The sequence below is a fragment of the Grampus griseus genome, assembly GCF_964374135.1.
Source record: "Grampus griseus genome assembly, chromosome: 11".
NCBI classification, from domain to species: Eukaryota; Metazoa; Chordata; class Mammalia; order Artiodactyla; family Delphinidae; genus Grampus; species Grampus griseus.
The window spans coordinates 20,003,358-20,024,315 of NC_139005.1; the positions used below are offsets into that span (position 1 = coordinate 20,003,358).

At 33.4% G+C, this 20,958-nt stretch overlaps 1 protein-coding gene across 2 annotated transcripts in view; it reads right to left on the reverse strand.

Moving 5' to 3' along the window:
• Positions 1 to 437: 437 nt before the first annotated feature.
• The window catches only part of KRAS (KRAS proto-oncogene, GTPase), a gene marked incomplete at both ends in the record, with an annotated part of 34,713 nt that continues 14,192 nt past the window's right edge, over positions 438 to 20,958 (reverse strand). The window contains 3 exons of one of the 2 annotated variants that reach the window (XM_082665774.1): positions 438 to 4,903; positions 16,510 to 16,669; positions 17,630 to 17,808. In XM_082665774.1, coding sequence (XP_082521900.1) covers positions 4,787 to 4,903; positions 16,510 to 16,669; positions 17,630 to 17,808 — 456 coding nt within the window. Of the gene's footprint in view, positions 4,904 to 9,639; positions 9,760 to 16,509; positions 16,670 to 17,629; positions 17,809 to 20,958 lie in introns of those variants that run through there. The other variant, XM_082665773.1, reaches the window with a different exon arrangement.

Genomic DNA, 20,958 nt, shown 5'->3' on the forward strand with positions numbered 1-20,958 from the left:
TAAGTAATGTTATTCTATTCTTTTGTCATAAAGGCAGATTTGTTTTGCATCCACTTCTAAACGAGTTAACATGGCACAGGACCTAAACCTAACGTGGTTTCAAGCAAACACTTAAACCTTTACATAATTTTCACAGCACCTTTCATAAAGAATATATCCAACTTACAAGCTGCAAAAAAAGATTTACTAATATACTATAGCGTCTGTGGCTTATAAACTACCCCATATCAATTATGGGGCTAATGTTTCAAATTTCCATCAAGAAGTACACACTACTGGGAATTCCCTGGCGGTCCAGTGGTTAGGACTTGGCACTTTCACTGCTGTGGGCCCAGGTCTGATCCCTGGTCGGGGAACTAAGATCCAAAAGCTGTGCGGCACGGCCAAAAAATAAATAAATAATTAATTAAAAATTAAAAAAAGGAGTACAAACTATGATAGTCACCATAACTATTTTTATTACATTACAATAATTAGGAGCAGTACAGTTCATGACAAAAATATTACAAATTTCAGATCACTTCACAGCACATACTCCTATAAACATTTAAAAGTTAATTAAAAGAGTGGTCATTTTTAAATTTAATGTTTGATATGACCAACATTCCTAGGTCAGCGCAACCAAACGATGGAAAACAACTGGATCACACTGCATATGTCCCACAAAAAAAAAAAGCACAATGTACAAAATGTGCATGTTTCAGTTTACACTATACAAAAATAGTTAAAATACATTCCAGGTAAACATGTTACATTAAGAAATAGTACTAGTAAGAAATTGGCACTCAAAGGAAAAATGCAAAAGTATTTTCAACAGGAAAACACAAGACAGTGGAATTGGAAATTTTTGGATAAAACATTACATAACCCATTTAGCTCTCTATAGGGAAGGGGACCTTCTGTAATTGACACTTCTGTAGGTAATAACTTTGTTTTTCCTAAATTCATCTAAAAATTGCCTATTATCATCCCAAACAGGCACTTAAAACTATTAAACTAAAACAAGTGTTACTAGTTACAACTCTTTTTAAAGAACTGATGTGAATGTATCTTTAGAAAGAAAGAAATTTCATTTTCTGAAGGAATTTACAGCTGTTCAATTTATGCTGTTCAATTTCTCAATGCAGATTTCATGCTACCCAATATCAACACCAAAGTTATTAAATATAAGTTCAGCTTTAAAATAACTAATGGGTTGTTAAAAATCATTAATACATAATCATCAAGAAATTATTACTTTTTGGCAAATGGAAATGGCAGATAATTCTTACTGCCTACAAAAAAACCTAAATGTGTATATATTGTTTAGAAAAAATGGATAGAAGAAAAAAAAATCACTGGAATACAAATGAGATGAACTTGTGCAAACTGCAACTTAACATGCCTCACAAAGTTTCTACATATTTTAGGACAAAATTGTGCAATGGTGACTAAGATTTTGATAACCTATAAAAGTTAGGTTCTAATTCCTATGCAGTGTGACTCAGTTAAAATGGAACCTAGAATTCCTAATTGGAGATATTCACTCGAATTTTACTACATACTTCTGCTACATTCTTCCATAAACATGTTAATGTCTAAACCTATGTAATTTAGCAATTTTTTTCAACTTCAACAAGGATTTTTATCTTTAAGGCTATAATAATTAGATAACGTTATTTCTAGGATTATCTCTCCCCTTTTAAAATCTCTACAAAAACATTTTATTAAACCATTCAAAATTCACATAATAAAGGATAATTACCACTGCCATAAAAAAATTGCCCAGCTACATCAAAAATTCAAGAGTCCTAAAAATCCCCTCAGTTATACACTGCAATTCCTGAAGTATGGCCATTTCTTTCTCTTGTGTGGAAACAAGAGGAGGTACTATATAAGTGTAAACACCCTAACTAGATAATGTTCCATAAACTTGTAGTTTAGTACAGCATCTCAGAAATCATATTGATTTTTACATAGAAGTTTCCTTTTCTGTGAATTAGGTCTGGCATCTGTTTATTTTTACCCAGATAAACAACTATTTTAGAATTCAATGTTTAATTTTTAAAGTCTATTTTAATTACTTATACAAAGAGACCATACTACACACAAGGGAATTTTAACATTATCTGACATACAATTTAATTGGTACTATAATTGTCCCAATAGAATCACATCATTATGTCAAATAAAAAACAATATTCAAATTTTACTCCTTTAAAACAATGAAGTAAACTAATTTAATTTTAAAAAGTAGCTTGATTAAACAGTTACATTGGAATCAGAGCAAAACAATTATTTCAGAACTGGAAGAAACTTAGCTTAGAGACCAAATCACTTCTTTGCAAAACTACAATATGCATTATATCTGGGTCATGTACCAGATGCCTCACTAAAATATAGACTGCTCTAGAATATAAGCACTACCTAAGGACAGGGATTATGTCCCTTGTCTGAGGATACTCTAATATCCCCAGTGCCTTGTGTAGTGCCTGGCATCTAGAAGGCACTCAAATATTTGTTGAATAAATGAATTCTGCTAAAGAGTAAGATTTATGAATAAATTTTAAAGTATCTTTCATTGCAAAATTTTAGCTTTTAAAACAATGGAATGTATCATTAGCAGGGCTAGTCCTCGTTGTAGATTACATAAGGAATTCTTTCAGCACTACCTTTGTTAAATTCTCATTCCACTGGATAGGGATCTGACTCCTCATAGCAGGTATGAAAATTCCTACTTTGTCCCTGATGGACCAGGCAGCAAAGAGATGATGTTCAAAGGATCAAGATTAAATTGCTACAGCCACCACCTGAAAATTAACTCTTAGGTCAAATTCCATTATAGCATCTGTCGGATTATGCTGAGCCTGAGGAAGTAAGATGTAGGGCATTTTGATGTGACTTGATGGGAAGCCTTCATGGAGATATCCAAAGCAGCAATAAATCTTTGAGGTTAGGGGAATGAGCAGTATTAAAAGAAAAAACATCAAGTCATGGGGCATGTAGAAGGGTAGGCAGGCAAGATGACACTAATATGGGAGAAGTCCTGAAAGCGGAGGATGGATATTCAGAAATAAACTTCACCTCTTGCACAATTTTGCCTAAGACTGGCACTGAAGATGATAACACAGGTAAAAAGTTACAGATTGTGCTGAGACTGACAAATAGGTATATCCTTATGTAAACTGAATGTAAATCACATAGTTATAATGCTAGATACAGCCTTTGAGATGACTTCTTTTAACATGAAGAAATGGATAGTAAGTGATTTGCCTAAAATTGGAGTTATGAAAGACACATAACTAGAAACTAAGTCACCTTCCTCCTTGTCCAGTGATATTTTCACCTCAACACACCATCTCAGTTCAAATATTTTAAAATAAGTTAACATTTTAAATGCATTGAAAGAATCATTTTAACATTAATTTATCTATTTTATAAGCATTAGATATTCTTAATTATGGACCAGACTTGTAAAGTGTTACTTTAGCCAGTGTTAAGAGAACTAGCCAATACTCAAGATTTTGAAACTTTTTCATTTTGTTTTAAAAAAATTAAAATCTTGCCACCCCACCCTAAAACCTCATTTAAAAATAATGTTTTTTTAAAGTTTCGTTTCGTTTTAACAAAAGTGACGTTCCTGAGTAGGACTACCACATAGTGAGAATGTACCCTGCTGAGCTATCCAAACTCTCTCCCAGTCCCTATTTTTGACCAGCCAAGGCATGACAACATTGGAAGACCATAGGGATGCAGTCCATACTGTGAAACTCTCAGTGAAGCTCAAAGCTCACACAAGGCCTGGCCTTTCCACCTTGGTCTCCGTAACACCTACTAAGCTAACTGGACCAAATAATTTTTAACATCATTACCAGTAGAATTAAAACTACTTTCAAAGACTGAAGTTCAAGAAAAGATTTATGCTAAGAAAGAGCAGTCTGACACGGGGAGACTATATTTAATTCCTATGAGAATTTTTGTAATTCAATACATGTTAAATTTTTTTCAATTATTACAAAAGTTTAGTAGCATGTAAATATAGCCCCAAAATGGTTGTTTATAATCCTCATTACATTCTGGGTTTGCCTTAACAGGAAAAGCTATTCAGAGTATTATAGGAATTCACCTAATGTAGAAAGTAAATGGCCTTTTAATATTCCATTGCCTTGTATTTTTTTCAATTTTTTCCCTTTTTATAGAAAAAATATAATATTTGGGGGAACGTGACCGTTGACAAATAGCAGTGGAAAGAAGGAGAAAACCTTTGTGAACAGTGTACCTTTACATTCTTTAAGGGTAACTGAAACTACAGGACATGAAACCTACAAGATGAATCTACAGGAAGCTCATAAATTTGTGTTCCCTCAATGCTTCAGTAAAACCAATCGTGAAATCTCAACTGAAGTTATAATTAGTAATTAATCCATGTATATGACTGATAAAACACAGAATAGGGATGATTTGAAAGGCTCATTAATTTGCTTCACACTCAAGTTCACAATTGGTAAGAAAAATAGGAAGTAATCAACTGCATGCACCAAAAACCCCAGGACAGAAATCTCAGGTGTTCAGTTTCTTTTTCACAGGCATTGCTAGTTCAAAAACCAAAACTCAGGGAATACTGGCACTTAGAGGAAAAAAGTTTCCACTGTCATTTTAAAATAAGCATTCAAGATAAAAGCTAACAGTATGGATGGAGCAGAAAGACAATTAGGTAATGCTAAAACAAATGCTAATAATTTAGTGTAATGTACAAAAATTACCACTTTTACTTAAGTACGCCTTAAGAAAAAAGTACAAATTGTATTTACATAATTATACACTTTGTCTTTGACTTCTTTTTCTTCTTTTTACCTTCTTTGCTCATCTTTTCTTTATGTTTTCGAATTTCTCGAACTAATGTATAGAAGGCATCGTCAACGCCCTGAAACACATAAGTATTAAAACGTGAATATATATGATGGTTTGAGGTATACAGATAACAGAAAAGATATATTACTAATGGAAACATTAATATTGAGAAGGAATAAGGATACGTAACATTTCTCTTTAGACAACTGAATATATATCAGACTTCTAGGATTCTTAAATGTCTTCAACGATATTTTGTTAACATTATAGGAACATTGATTTTCACAAAAGGCAATGAAAATCAACGGCACAGAATCTTACATATGCTTAGTTAACACATTACTTTCCCCCAGAACTTAATTTGCTACTAATTTTTCCATATTGGCACACCTCAGTCACTGAAATCCAAATGTATTTGTGTATATATGTGAATAAGTATTTATACTTAATTATCCCTGAGTTTCTAGATATTTGATATAAGCCATGCAAGTAAATACTAATTTCATAAATATTCGCTGCATTTGACCTCTGGTTCAATACTTATTTAAATCCATTAGATTTAAGGAACTACCATGAAGTATACAGTATTAGATTATACTTTCAGTTTTCTAAAGGCATTAGTTTCAGTTCATATATTTATGATATGAGAAGGAAATTTAAAGTGACCACAACAGGGGACTTCCCTGGTGGTCCAGTGGTTAAGACTGTGCTTCCACTGCAGGGGACGCGGGTTCAATCCCTGGTAGGGGAACTAAGATTCTACATGCCGCGCGGAGCGGCCAAAAAAAAAATTTTAAAAACAAGCAAAGAATGTGACCACAACACAAGACACAATACTTTGAAAAATGTAATGCCTCTATTTGTGGAGAAATGAGCTAAATCATTTAAATGGTGGCAGAGTCTGATGATTTGGAGATTTTTTTTAAATCATTATTTTTTTAGTTTATGTTTAGTATATTAAGTATTCAAAATACTTAATATAAAGTCAGATTAATATTTGACATATAAAGTCAAATGCTGTGTATCTTCAGAGAAATTTCCATTTGATCATTTTGGCCTACATCTAGCTGTGATCAAAAGCAAGGTATCCAAATCAGTAATGGTTGAAAGTGATTTCAAGTCAGAATAATTTTCAACCTAATCATTCATACAGAACATGAAAAATGGCACTTTGAAACTGGTGGCAGGACAGTAGATTTTAACCCTGCAATCCTGAATTATACAAGATCTATACATAAGTCAATTCTTGTCCTACCCCTATTAAAAAGCAAATTAAATATAAAAGCAAAATAGAGAATTAAAGAAAAAATATGATCCTCTATGTATTTTAATATCTGTTTAACTGATTAGTAACTGTCAACAAAAGCCTGATGTTTTCAAACCTAGACACTAGAGGGAGTCTTAGGAACAAATACACAACAAATAAAGTATAAATCAAGCCACTTTAACAATGAAAACTGGCTTTTTACTCAATTTAACCACCTCTGCTGAATATTAATATAAACACATTCATTAAGTTATATTATCTTAAAAATAATTGAAAATTTAACAGCGATATGATTTCTCCTTTATGCATTACTAAGATCTTCTACAATTACTATTTCAAACTAATAACTAAATTAATTCGGGCATTTTCAGTCTAGTTACATTTAACTAACTTTCACAACAGAGCTAAAGTTTAGAAAAGTATTACCAATATTTTTAAAGAATTAAACACAGAGTGGGAATGAGAGGCTTGCTTACATTTAAACAACAGTAGGGGGATAAAAACCAGCATTCTTGATTTGAATACTAGTGAAGAAAAGAAAGACCCCAGTAAAGCCCCCAAACTGCACTCACTGATGTTCCCCACTTTCTGATATCATTACTGATTATATGTGTATGATGACATACACTTCTGTTTCACACAGAGAATAGAGAAAAAGTGATAAGACAGTTTATCAGCAATACAATCAAGGCTTAATATATATAAGCCTTCATGCTAACCTTCTAAACACATAAAGAGCAAAACACTTCCGATGATACAATAAAGAATAATTATTTTATTATTATAAATAATACCAACCTTGACTAATTTCTAACTATAAACTCTTAGAATGGGATGGAATCTTAAGAGAGGATATACTCCCAACTCCCCTACCCTTCACAAATTCCCTTTGATCACACATCCTTATGTAGTCTACTCCATTTCCACTGTTTTTATAATGAAGAAAAATGTCAATGATACAAAAATGCTGAAGCAGATAAAATGAAAATACATGAGATGGATATAGAGAAGACACATCGTAAGGTGAAAACAATATATAAGTATTTAGGAGACAATGAAGGGAGAATCTGATAAGATTACCTTCTTCTAAGATTCTGACAAATACTTTTAGTTCATACTGCACTGAACTCTCCTTTATATATAATCTTATTAATAATTTCAATGATTAGTAAAATGTTAAAACTGATCAAAACAGGGCAGTGAACACCTTTTACATTCTTATATACACATTTAAAAGACAAAATAGGGTACCAGTAATTATTTTGTTTAAACCCATCATTTTAGGACTAAGAAAAACTAATTTGCATATATTTATCATTGTCAAATTAATTTTGTAAAAATATTTAAAATTTTAAATATTACCAAGTACACTTTTTTCTTATATAAATGCTATTCATGATCACTGAAAAAATAAGGATTTAATTCATCATGCCCAACAATTTCACATTCAGACTACACAGCCACTGAAATATAGTTTGCACAATATGAAATTTAAAAAGTATATGCTTTCACCTTTGTTTTAAATAAAAATTAAAGCATAAAACTTATTTTATTCTAAATAGTTCTACTGTAAAAATCATCTAATAGTAAGACAATGGGAGAAAAGAAAACCATCACTTAACTCTGGTCATGGCTACTGTTATTTTAGAAGTTTTACTTTTAAAATTGCATTGCAATGTTAAGTTTTATCACAACTTCTAAATTAAGTATTGCTTTATACAATGATACTCAAAAAATACTAAGAGTTTATAAATCTTGGGCTTCCCCGGTGGCGCAGTGGTTGAGAGTCCGCCTGCCGATGCAGGGGACACGGGTTTGTGCCCTGGTCTGGGAGGATCCCACATGCCGCGGAGCGGCTGCGCCCGTGAGCCACGGCCACTGAGCCTGCGCATCCGGAGCCTGTGCTCCGCAACGGGACAGGCCACAACAGTGAGAGGCCCGTGTACCGCAAAAAAAAAAAAAAAAAAAAAAAAAAGTTTATAAATCTCAATAAAAATTAATGCCAATCATTAATTTTGCTTTGTTTCTTCTTCTGAGTTTAGTTCATTAGTATACCACATAATATCTTTTGGAACTTAGTCTACTATTCAGAAGTATATTTTATATTTTGGGGAGATACATTATTTCATACCTTCAACTCATATAGTAAACAATATCAACCCTTTAGTTTAATCAGCCCCAAAAATGATATCCTACAATTTTATTTCATGTTCTCACAGAACATTATATGTTACAAATAATATGCATCAAAATCTTAAGCTCTGGCATGAACTTTCTGGTACCTATTGAGTGAAATATTTTCTAAACAAGACCAAATTTAATATTGGTTGGTTTAGAAAGGAAGTTGAGAAATTCCACTCAGTAAATCCAACTGGGCAGCTACTGTGTGCCAGGAACCTCGTTAGGTCATGGACATGCAAAGATTAAAAATACACGATTCTGGCTCTCTAAGATTCTCACCATACAGGACAAACAAAGAAGCGGTTATTTCAATTTAACATGGTTAAGTGTGTAACAGTTAAGAGCAGTAAACTGGGAATACACAAGAAGTGCATTATGCCCAGTCTAATAGTTTTTAAAGAAAGATTCTTAGAGAACAAGAGGTGAGACAGTCATGAAAGTGTGTTAACTAGTAAGACTAGGGGATAAGAACACTGGCATTCCCAACAAGAGCAACAGCCAAGACACAAGGGAAGGTAACAAATAACACGGTGTTGATTTACATACGGACAAAAAAATTTCAGACGAGAAGTTTTTAAGAGATAAAGCCAAAGGCTAGGGGGGAAGGAAGGTGTTAAGAGCCTTATATATGCTACGAAACTTGAGATTTTATTCTGTAGGTAACAGGAAGTCAGTAACTAGATTTAAAGCTAAGAAAATGACATTTCTTTTAAATCTCTCTCTCTTTACGCTGTGAATGAAGGCAGCAACAGGTAAACCAAGTAAGAGGTTACAATAGTCCCAGCAAGAAATGATAGGGGCCTGAACTAATGATGTGATAAAAGTTAGAATGTACCATAATAGGAATTTGTGGTTGCCTCCAAATGGGTGTGAAAAAGAGGGATTTAGGAGTCATCCCAACACTCCAGGTTTCTCAGCTGGGTAAAAAAGTGATGTTGATGCCGCTAAGTTAAGAGAGCACAGACAGAACAAGTATTTGCTTGTGGAATGTCCAAAAGAAAACACGCACTGTAAGAGTGACCCTTTCCCACCTTCTGGGCCATTCAATTTACTCCTCCTTTATATAGTTCCTCATATTTTTTCTCTCTAGACTCTATGACAAATGCAGAGTAGTCTATAGGCATCAAAACCATCTCAATTATAATGAATACCCATTAGATGAAAAATAAATGTAATTAAAAAAATAAAATGAGAAATATAAATAAATAAATGTATTAATTGTGGAAACAAACTACAAGTTTCTTATTTTTTAATACTTCAAATTAGAATCCCACACCTAGGTAGTTCTAAAGCGGTTGCTACTTTGTTACCTGTGAAAGACATCTGCTTTCTGCAGAAATTAATATGCTGAACTTACCAGATTACATTACAATGCATTTTTTAATTTTCACACAGCCAGGAGTCTTTTCTTCTTTGCTGATTTTTTTCAATCTGTATTGTCGGATCTCTCTCACCAATGTATAAAAAGCATCCTCCACTCTCTGCATTGTAAAACACAACTTCTTTAAAGTCTGTTTCATTGGTAATAGTAATTTATTGGGACAGCCATGTGCAAGAAATTTGGAATTATGAGCTTTACTTGAGAATGTTTTGTTTTAAACAGACATCAGATTGTTTGAATAAAATGGGGGATTCAATTTTAAAATATGGGCTTAAATCCTGGTTTGTTCTTTGAAGTCAGTTTTGTTTTGTAATGGGATTAGAATTTTTTTTAATTTAAATTAGGAGTTAGAGATTATGAAAAACCTAAGTACATGTATTATTAGTATTAATAATGCAGTCATTTTAGTTTGCTAGTCATGGAATTAATCAAAGCCTAAACTGAAGTTAGACTGAAATTATTTCTTTGACTTAGGGAAAACAAGTGATTTCTGTACTCCAGCTCTGAGTGGGGAGCGAGGAGAAAAATGGTACAAAACGGACATTTAAACTTTGTTTAAAAAAAAGACTGTTGGGCTTCCCTGGTGGCACAGTGGTTGGGAGTCCGCCTGCCGATGCAGGGGACGCGGGTTCGTGCCCCGGTCCGGGAGGATCCCACATGCCGCGGAGCGGCTGGGCCCGTGAGCCATGGCCGCTGAGCCTGCGCGTCCGGAGCCTGTGCTCTGCAACGGGAGAGGCCACAACAGTGAGAGGTCCGCGTACCGCAAAAAAAAAAAAAAAAAGACTGTTAACATCAGTCTTTCTACGAACCAAATGTGACAAAATGGACTCAGTTCCTACAAAGTTAGTAAGTATCAAAAGTATGATATGTAGTTTTAAATTTAATCAGGCACAGAGAATCAGCCATTTAAGTATTAAGTAAACCAACAGCTAAGGCTTAATTTTAGCATGTACACATCCATTGCTTATAATAGTTAAGAAAAAAAAAGGCACTTCAATTCTTGAGGGTATATTAATTTTTATAAATCTCAAGAATATGTTAAGAACTGCTTCAGTTGAACTCAGTAATTTACCTTTAAAGTAAAACTTTAATTTAAAATTCATAAAAAATTAAGTTTCAGTTAAGCAGTAGGGATTTAAATAATATGTTGATTATATATTAAAATGTACATCTCAAGTTACTTATACCAACTTGTGATGTATTTCTACTCAACTAATACAAAAGTCATTATAGCCCAAGAAAATCTGAATATCTTATATTTTTAATGAAATCAATTTAATCGACTAGCTAAACCAACTACAAAATAAAAATTCCAACTATTTTTTAAAATCATTAAATGTTGGTACTTTAAATGAGATAGCCACTTTGTACCCATATATAAAATTTTTAATATTTTATATTTATCAGTAATTCTTAAGAGGAGATGGTTTGCTTTTACTCATAAGTCCTTAAAAATTACATATTAGAAATTATTATTAAATTAGATAAATAATTTAAGGCACTAAAATAACTCTAGTAAAGCATGTAAAATACAAAGCATGAGCTGGCATTTAAGGTATTTTCACAAATGATTCTCTTTCAATTTGAAAATCAATGCAAGAAATTTAAAACATATGTATATATAAATAAAACAAACCAGGTAAAGCTCATATTTTTTAAGAATAAAAACTTTATTCCTGTTTAAAAAAAGGTTATAAGGTCAATGTAGAAGTACTGAAATATACTATGATGGAGGAAAAAACAGGGTTTTGTCCTCTACTAATTTAGCAGAAGCAAATTTTGATTGTAACTTATTTCTAAAATTAGTTTGAACGTGTCTACTTTTTAAGTGTGCACATCCCCATCACCAATACCAGAATATGTGATTTTTGTTTCCAGCAATGCAGAGAGAGAATTGGAAGCCAGTAATTAAAAAGAAGAGATTACTACCCACCACCAAGAATTCAGTATCAGGACCTCGGAGGCTAAGATAATTAACAACACTGAAAGATAGTTATTCCAGAGTGACTTTTTTCATTTCTCATTTTTACTAATAGGAAATTTAAATTAGATTTTAAAGAATCAGTTATTTACCATATTTTCTCAGACTTAATTACTTATTTCTTGATAATATGCTTTAAAGTCATACGGACATGAAGAGAACATTATTGATCCTTGTATATACCTTAAACCACTGGCACAGAACACTGGTTTCATATTCCAAAATTTGTAGGTAATTTTAAAAGATTAAGTACAGCCGAAACAGATGTTTAATACCTACTGTGGCTAGCTGCTAAGGTCTTAACTGGCACGCAATGATTTATTCTTGGGCATACAGCTTGTTGCCACATATACTCATTTTCAGATGTCACTTATTAAACTTTAAGAACAACTGAAACAAAAGTACATGTAAAAACAACAGTGCATGTGTTTATATATGTAAATTTTAAAGTAAGTTTGTAAAGATACATTTGTAACTTTTTTTAAATCAGGAGCTCAGCCATTATGTGAAAATGTACTGTGAGACTATGGAAATAGAGCACTTCAATACAGGAGAAAGAACTGTTAACAGCATCATTCTGTATCCCGGTGCCTATAATGCTTTCACTACGCGATTTAATTTTAAACAAGTACTTGTTCTAGTTGAATAGTTTATTATGTGCAAAAGCTCTTTCAATGAAATAAATAACACCTCAAATACCCTAACTATAGGCAGATGCAAGAATACTAAATACTAGCCCTTCTTGGGGGAGAGGAACGGGACGAACAAGATGTATTCTAAAAAGCAACTTTGCATCACTGAATTGGAAAGAAACCTTGCCAAACAACAGCCCACCTCAGGAACTACTGAAATGCATCAATACTACTACTTGGGAGGCTATACTATGCATTGGTGCACAGCAGGTGCTCAGTACTTGCTTTGTCTAGTTTTAACTCATAAAAAGCAAAGTTCAAATTACTGATCTTATGTACAGAAACCCAACTATTATTAAACAGAGAAATAAGGCACAAAGTTTTTTTGTTTGGTTTGCTTTGTTAAAATAATTTGATGATAAGCTTTCTTTAATGGAGGTCTTCTAACAACTAAATTTAAGTATCTAGAAATTAACAACAAAACCCGGAAAATTAAATACTCAACATTTTTAAGTTCGTAAAACAAATTTTCACATTATGCTCAAATTGAGACCTCCAGAAAGCAAAAAAGCTGAATCAGGAGTAGCAGATACTCAGAGAATTCTGCTTTTGTCATCTGCTTTACTGAATGATCCCCACTTTTGATTTTAGCAGACTGGAAAACACACAGCTGATTACCACGGTGTCAACGTTTTGGTTTCAACAGCCTTTGCAAACACAGCCATACACTGCCCACAGAGGCCAGAAAAATATGTCAATTACTAACTGCCCAGATAGATGTGACCCAGGTAGCAGCCTTTATACACTAGGAACACAGGGACCACATACAGCATACTTGCAGAAAATAAAAACTACTTTGGCCTTTCAGATGTGGACTAAAATGATAGTTAAAAATATAATTCAGGGCTTCCCTGGTGGCGTAGTGGTTGGGAGTCCGCCTGCCGATGCAGGGGACGTGGGTTCGTGCCCCGGTCCAGGAAGATCCCACATGCCGCGGAGCGGCTGGGCCCGTGAGCCATGGCCACTGAGCCTGCACGTCCGCAACGGGAGAGGCCACGACAGTAAGAGGCCCGCATACCGCAAAAAAAAAAAAAAAAAAAAATATATATATATATATATATATAAAATTCACTGTATTCTAGCCATAAAATGGGCTTTTTAAAATAAGAAAGTAATTAAGTTGGTAAAATATATAGCCTACAACCCTTACCTGTAAAAAGACTAGAGTAAAATTCCTCTTTCTCTTTCACAGAATAAATTTTACTTTAAAATTCCTAATGTTAGCTTGTAAAATTTAAGTTGAAAGTCTGACCTAACTTCTTATGTCTAGCCAAAGAATACAGTTTCCCCAGAGAATCAATGGTCAGCACACTACAAGTTGGTCAGCACACTACAACCCACAAACCCAATGCAGCCACAGCCTATATTTTTGTACTGCCCACAAGCTGAGTGATTTTCCCTTTTTTAAAGGGTTGTAAGAAAAAAAAAATGCAACTGATACCACCTGTGGCCCACAAAGCCTAAAATATTTATCATCTGGCCCTTTGCAGAAAAAGTTTGCCAGCCCCTGACTTATATCTATGAAAGTTCTAAATGAATGTCTGAATATAATTTTTGTTGTTTGTGTTTTAGGTTCGTGCTCAAGACCAAAACTTAGGGCATGAAGCGAGTAGCTGCTGATAAAATACAACAAGGATATGCATATTCATTTTGTTCAAATAATAAATAAGTAATAGCAGATGAGTAACAAAACCCTCTGCAGAAAATAGGGCTTCAAATTTTCACAAAAACTGGAGGTAAATTAAAAGTTATGAAAATTTACATATTTCATTTTCTCAGTTACTTGGAATAATTCTTTAAAGTCTTCTAAAAGCATGCAAATGTCAAATTAATTTCAACAGAGAAAGATGAATAAACTTTTGAAAGGCAAATCAACAAGTCCATGTAATAAAGAGAAATCAAGTATCTAGGAAACTAAATGTCTAAGTTATAGTTTAGCAACATAAATTACATAACGATATCAATAAAACAGGACATAAATATAAGAAAAGCTGAGTGCTAGAAGGTTAAGAAATAAAGTACAAGCATTCCTTTATATCACTGTATATTTTTTCTGGATGATCCATAAAAATGTCTACAAAGCATATTTAGGTTAATCCATTTGGTATCACACACACTACATCCCCTTCCCTATCCAACACCCCCCAACCGCCCCCCCAAACCAGTATAAAACCTAAAAATCTATTTAAAAGGAAACTAGGTAGTTTTCTAGATTAGTTATGAATGCTGTGGTATATTAAAGCATTAATGTCAAACACTTAAGAATCAACAGTACTTCTGAGATAGTAACCATACAACAAGGAAAGAAGACAGAGCTATTATTTTAGGCTCTTATCAAATGAGAGTGGAGGGCAACACTGCAGAAATAACAAGACTTCCTCTTACTGTCCTTTATTACCTTTCTACTCCAAATGTGGTCCATGTACCAAAGTCAGCATCACCCGAGAACTTGTAAAAATGCAGAATCACAGGTTCCAACCTAGACCCTAATTCTAATTCAGAATTAGAATCTGGATTTGAGTAAGAAGCCCATTTCATTCTTGTGCATATTAAAGTATGAGAAGCACTGCTTTATTTGCAACCCTTTACAACATCAGGCAAAGTCTTAGAGTTTTTCTTTTCTTTGTACAGTGTAAACTAATGTGTCCACTAGTCTAAAATGTATACTTTAAAAGTTACAACTAATACAAGTTAATAAACTGTTAATAGTATAATCTAGGTAGTAGGTTTGCAAATGTTTTCCATAAAATTCCTTCAATTTTATATCTGAAAATGTTTCATACAAAAATGGGAAAAAAAAGTTATAATATTATAATCATGTTTTCTGAGTACCTCCCAAGGGAAATCAAGGAGTACGGTCAGAGAAGACCAACAAAGAAGACAAAAACCAAACCTCTTCCCAGTCTTTGGGACCTGGGAATGATATGAATGAAATCTTAATTCCTCCAAAGTAAAGTGAAGTAATGTATACACCAAGTATTTCTTTAACTTATAAATCAGGTTTTAGAATAAGATCATCTGTATTATGGTCAAAAACTATTCTAATTCAGCTTTTAATCCCAAAGCAAAGACTTAAAACAGAATTCATTGTTTTTTTCACTGTGTACCAAATTTGTACAACCAGAAAGTGGTAGGTATGATCTTCCACTAGGGAAATAGACATATACACTAGCTGGATGATGGTTTACTTTTAAATTTTTACCCCTTTACAAAATTCAGTGAAAGGTCTAGAAGGTGTTTTTATAAGTTTAACCATGTAATAAGTTGTTCATCACTCTTCTTAACTTCTAGCATTATAAAGTTAAATTCCATGAAATTGGTTTTCTGGGCTCATAGGTACAAATAACCAGACAAGGCCCCAAACAAATGTTCATCTTGTATGGAACATATTAATATTCCATCATAACCTTATATTTTCCTTTCTAGGAATTCATTTTTTCTATATGTTAAACTCTTATTTCATAGAAATAAGACTAAATAATATCAATTATTTTATTTTACCTAGAGAAAAAGTTACTTTTAAAATAGTTTCTGAAACAAAATTCAGGATCAATGTGGTGTTATTTTTTTCTCAGAACACAGTAAATGAATAACTGAGAATTTCTATTTACTTTTAAATATTCTCTTGCTTTAATAAAAGCTTTCCTGAAAAATATATCCTTTAAAAAAAAATTCTACCTAAGTAAAATTCTTCAAATACAACAAAATTTAATCTAGAAACATATGACATAATACTCTTAAAAGCACTTCAAAAATAGGAAACTCAAAATTTGTTTCCCTGTTCTTTGACTTTATAAATAAAACAGTAAAAAATAAAATTCCCACGTTTCTCGAATCCTGACTATAACATGTGCTGAACTGTCCAACGTAGAAAAAAGCCAAAGCCAAAGATAACAGGACACTGGAATAAGAAGTGCTGCCCTCTCATATCCTTAAGAGAACATTTACCAAGTAAATATTGTTATATTTCCTATTTTACTATAATGGAAGAAAACTGATAAATTACATCAACTGATATAAAAGTTATGCTATCAGGTATGTACATTTATTAATATTCATGCCCTCCTGCTCCCAAAATGACATTATTAGAATATATATTAGTAAATAGTGATTAATGATTAAAATCACTTGATATAGTTTGAGAGAATAGATTTGTATTTATTACAATTTTACTTACCTGTCTTGTCTTTGCAGATGTTTCAATAAAAGGAATTCCGTAACTTCTTGCTAAGTCCTGAGCCTGTTTTGTGTCTACTGTTCTAGAAGGCAAATCACATTTATTTCCTACTAGAACCATAGGTACATCTTCAGAGTCTTTAACTCTTTTTATTTGTTCTCTGGGGAGGAAAAAAAAAGTTACATCAGAGGAATTAGTAACAAAAATCTTTCAAAAACTATTTATAACTTTGTCTCATAAAATATGGTTAAAAGACTTTTAATGTAATTCCTAGTTCCCATTACACCAAATTTTCCTTTCTCCTCCTCCTAGTTATTTTTCTCTATCCTGAACAGAGAACTTCTATGTCTCTTAAAAGATCAAATACCTAGAAATATAGTAAAACTACAATCTAGTAGGTTCATATGCAGGTAGGTTACAATAAAACAGAAATATTGAAAAATTCTAGGCCAAAAAAGTGTGAGGACTAATTTTTAAAATTATAATCTTAGAAACATATACTATATACGTTGTTAAATGTACACATACAATGTTTTTATAAAAATATGAGTTACAACATTAACATAATGCTTTACCTTCATTCTTAAAAAAGAGAGCACCAAGTGGAAAGATTTTGATTTCTATAGGAACATTTTAATAAAAGTAGTTGCTTTTATGCAAATTTGTCGAGATTCTTTAAAAACTGCATTGCTCTAATACTTCAATCTTGTAACTTCAGAGTTGTGTTTTTTCCTTAATTATCTAAGGCCAACATTTATCTGATTCCAAGAAATGCTACACTACACAGAGTTATTTTTAAGGCTATTTGCGTGGTGCCATCTCAATTGCCTTTTCACATTTTCGTTCATGGTTTTCATTTTTATGATGGATCTAGCTTAAAGCCTTGTTTCTCAACCAGGCCTACCTTCCAATTCTAGCACTACTACTAGGTGATCTGGAACAAGTTGCTCAACTGCTCTAATCCTTAAGAATTTCACTTGTAAATCAGGGATATTACCTAACAAAAATTATTTTAAAATTTAATTTGTGCAAATTTGTGCATGGCAGTTAGCAAAGACTCAATAAATGGAAGATACAATTACTCCTCAATGTCAACTTATTTTATTCAACTTAAACCCACCTATAATGGTGAATATCTTCAAATGATTTAGTATTATTTATGGCAAATACACAAAGAAAGCCCTCCCCAGTCCTCATGTACTGGTCCCTCATTGCACTGTACTCCTCTTGACCTGCTGTGTCGAGAATATCCAAGAGACAGGTTTCTCCATCAATTACTACTTGTTTTCTGTAGGAATCCTGAGAAGGGAGAAACACAGTCTGGGTTATTATGGTGCACCTTTTGCTTCTAAAAAGGTGTTAGACACAACTTAAGAACCAAAAAACAACCCAATTCAAAATTGGACAAAGTACAAGAATAGACAGGTCTCCAAAGAAAATACACAAATGGCCAATAAGCACATGAAAAGATGCTCAACATCATTCAGGAATTGCAAATCAAAACCACAATGAGCTACAACTTCACACCCATTAGGTTGACTATTTTTTTAAAAAAAAGGAAAATAACAAGTGCCAGTGAGGGTGCAGAGGAAACTGGATCCAGCAATTCCATTCCTAGGTATATAAACCAAAAGCAGAAACTCAGACACTTGTATGCCAGTGGTCAGAGAACCATTATTTATAATAGCTAAAACATAGAAGCAACCCAAGTGTTCATTAAACAGATGAATGGATAAACAAAATGGGGGGGGGGCACGCACACACTCAGTAGAATATTGTTCAGCCATAAAAAGGAATGAAATGATACAGTCCACAACATGGATGAACTTTGAAAACATTATGCTAAGTGAAATAAGTCTGACACAACAAGACAAACATTCTGTGATTCCACTTATACTGAGATACCTAGAATAGGTAAAGTCACCGAGACAAAAAATAAAATAGCGGTTACCTGGGGCTGAGGAGAGGGGAGTTGGAGAATTGTTGTTTAATGGACACAGAGTTTCAGTTTGGGATGATGAAAAAGTTCTGGAAACAGACAGAGCTAATGGTTGTCCAATATTGTGAACTTACTTAATGCCACTAAACTGTACACTTAAAAATGGCAATGATAGGGCTTCCCTGGTGGCGCAGTGGCTGGGAGTCCGCCTGCCGATGCAGGGGACACGGGTTCGTGCCCCAGTCCGGGAAGATCCCACATGCCGCGGAGCGGCTGGGCCCGTGAGCCATGGCCACTGAGCCTGCGCGTCCAGAGCCTGTGCTCCGCAACGGGAGAGGCCACAACAGTGAGAGGCCCGCGTACCGCAAAAAAAAAAAAGGCAATGATAAATTTTGTGTGTATCTTACCACAGTTTAAAAAAAAGTTTTGTTTTTTTTTAAAAAAGGTGTTACACAGAGATTCAACAATGCAAGTGCATAGATTAATAACAAAAAGACCCAAATTCTCTGTAAAGAAAAATAATTTTTACAAAACGGGATAGCTCTACCAACTCCTATTATTCTGGATGATTTAGGTGGCAAGAAAAATCAAGCAACTTACGAAAGTGTCATGCATCTATTTTATTTATAGTCACAGGAATACATAAGAGAATGGTCAATACGGAGAATTTTAGTGCCCTTATTTAATCCATTTCTGCAGTCCTAGGAACAATATTTAACAGCCAGATAGATACTATGATAATGCTAAAGAGAATGATTGTTCTGTCTGCAAATTCTGTGAGACCTCTAGTAAAAAGAGAGGGAGTGGTTGAAGGAGAGAGAAAGAGATGGATATCTTAGAGACCATGCAACTCCAAGATGGTGTAAAGGAAAGAAGGTAGGTGACATAACTGAATCTTGAAATGAAAATCTTATTTTCCTCTGACTTTTGATTAATACTCACACCTAAAAGATTTCACATACTGTCTGCCAAAATAGGCTTCAAAAAATAAGGAAAAGGGCTGGTGCAAGGTGAAGTCATGGAGTCAGAGGCAGGGCTAATAATGGGTATAAAGTATAAGCCCAAGGACACTGTTTCTTATTGTTCCACCCTTAGTTCATGAATTACTTCACAGACCAATCTATCATTAAAAAAATGGTCATCGAAAATCATGTTTTTGGAAAAGTGTTTGAAAACTGTTCACAGCATAAGGAGAATACAAAGATACACATGTAGCATGATCCCAATAAAATATCTCTGCACATCTGTATAAATGTATCTTGTATGTACATATTAAAAAACTTGTGGTGGTATGTACATCAAAATGTTAACAAAGGGTATGTCTCTGATGGAGATAATTAATCTAAGAAATAATTGAGCTCTTGCTTACCGTTTTTTGTGGTAATAGATATTATTTTAAATGTATTTCTTTCTTTGCCTTTTAATTTTAAAAAGTGTGAAAGATTACCATATTAGAATGACCTCATGCTTATCGTTTAAAGTAAACTGTATTTTCCAAATTTTCTATAATAAAAGCCAATTATTTCAACAGTCAGAAAAAAAAGGATGGATATTTAATTTTCTAAACAAGAAGCTCTTGACTAAAGATTTGAACATTTGGTTGACATTTTATTTTAGCCTAATTCCTTTAATTAACTATTGATCCTTGAAAGAACTCTTGTATATTATAAATTGAAAACCATTGTTTTTGGAGTAGAATGAAAGAGCAGGAACTGAGAGCAAAGTACAGTTTCTTGGAGTCAGTCCATTCATTACCCAGGTGTGGCTACGGCACATGTGAAACAGACGAAAGACTTTTCCTCACCTACTGCTGTCACCTTGCATTCTTCACTTACCAGTACTAGCTGAAGTTAACCTTATGGTTAATGGTTTCTTTAATCTTTAAAATTTTCTATCAACAATGAAATTAAAGACTAGCTTCTGGAGCCACACAAATCTATACCTAAGGTGTGGCTGGAGGATTACGCACATGTGCCCACAGGTATCGCCTCTAAGATGTATACCTCAGTGAACTCCCATTTAAAAAATTTTCAAACACTTTGGGTTTCAAAAGTATACACTGTGAAATATTAGTAGTTTCTGCATGCATTTCATAGCATGTTCCCATGATGAACACTCCATCAAAGGGACTGAAAACTGGGAAAGAAGTCCCTATTCATTCCTATTAACTTTTCCCTTCTAAACCCCAAAGATATTGAAAGCAAAATTCTGAGTCACGTTCTGTTATTGAAAAAACGTAATCTACAACGTGCCTATAAACAATGAGGAAGAATATGCTGATTACAAATAACAAGTTTAGGTTAAAAATTCAGTATTTCCCAAGTTAATTTTATTTATTTGCATTTCTTTTTTTTTAAAATAAATTTACTTATTTTATTTATTTATTGTTGGCTGTACTGGGTCTCTGTTGCTGTGCACAGGCTTTCTCTAGTTATGGCGAGCAGGGGCTGCTCTTCGTTGTGGTGCACGCACTTCTCATTGCAGTGGCTTCTCTTGTTGTGGAGCACGGG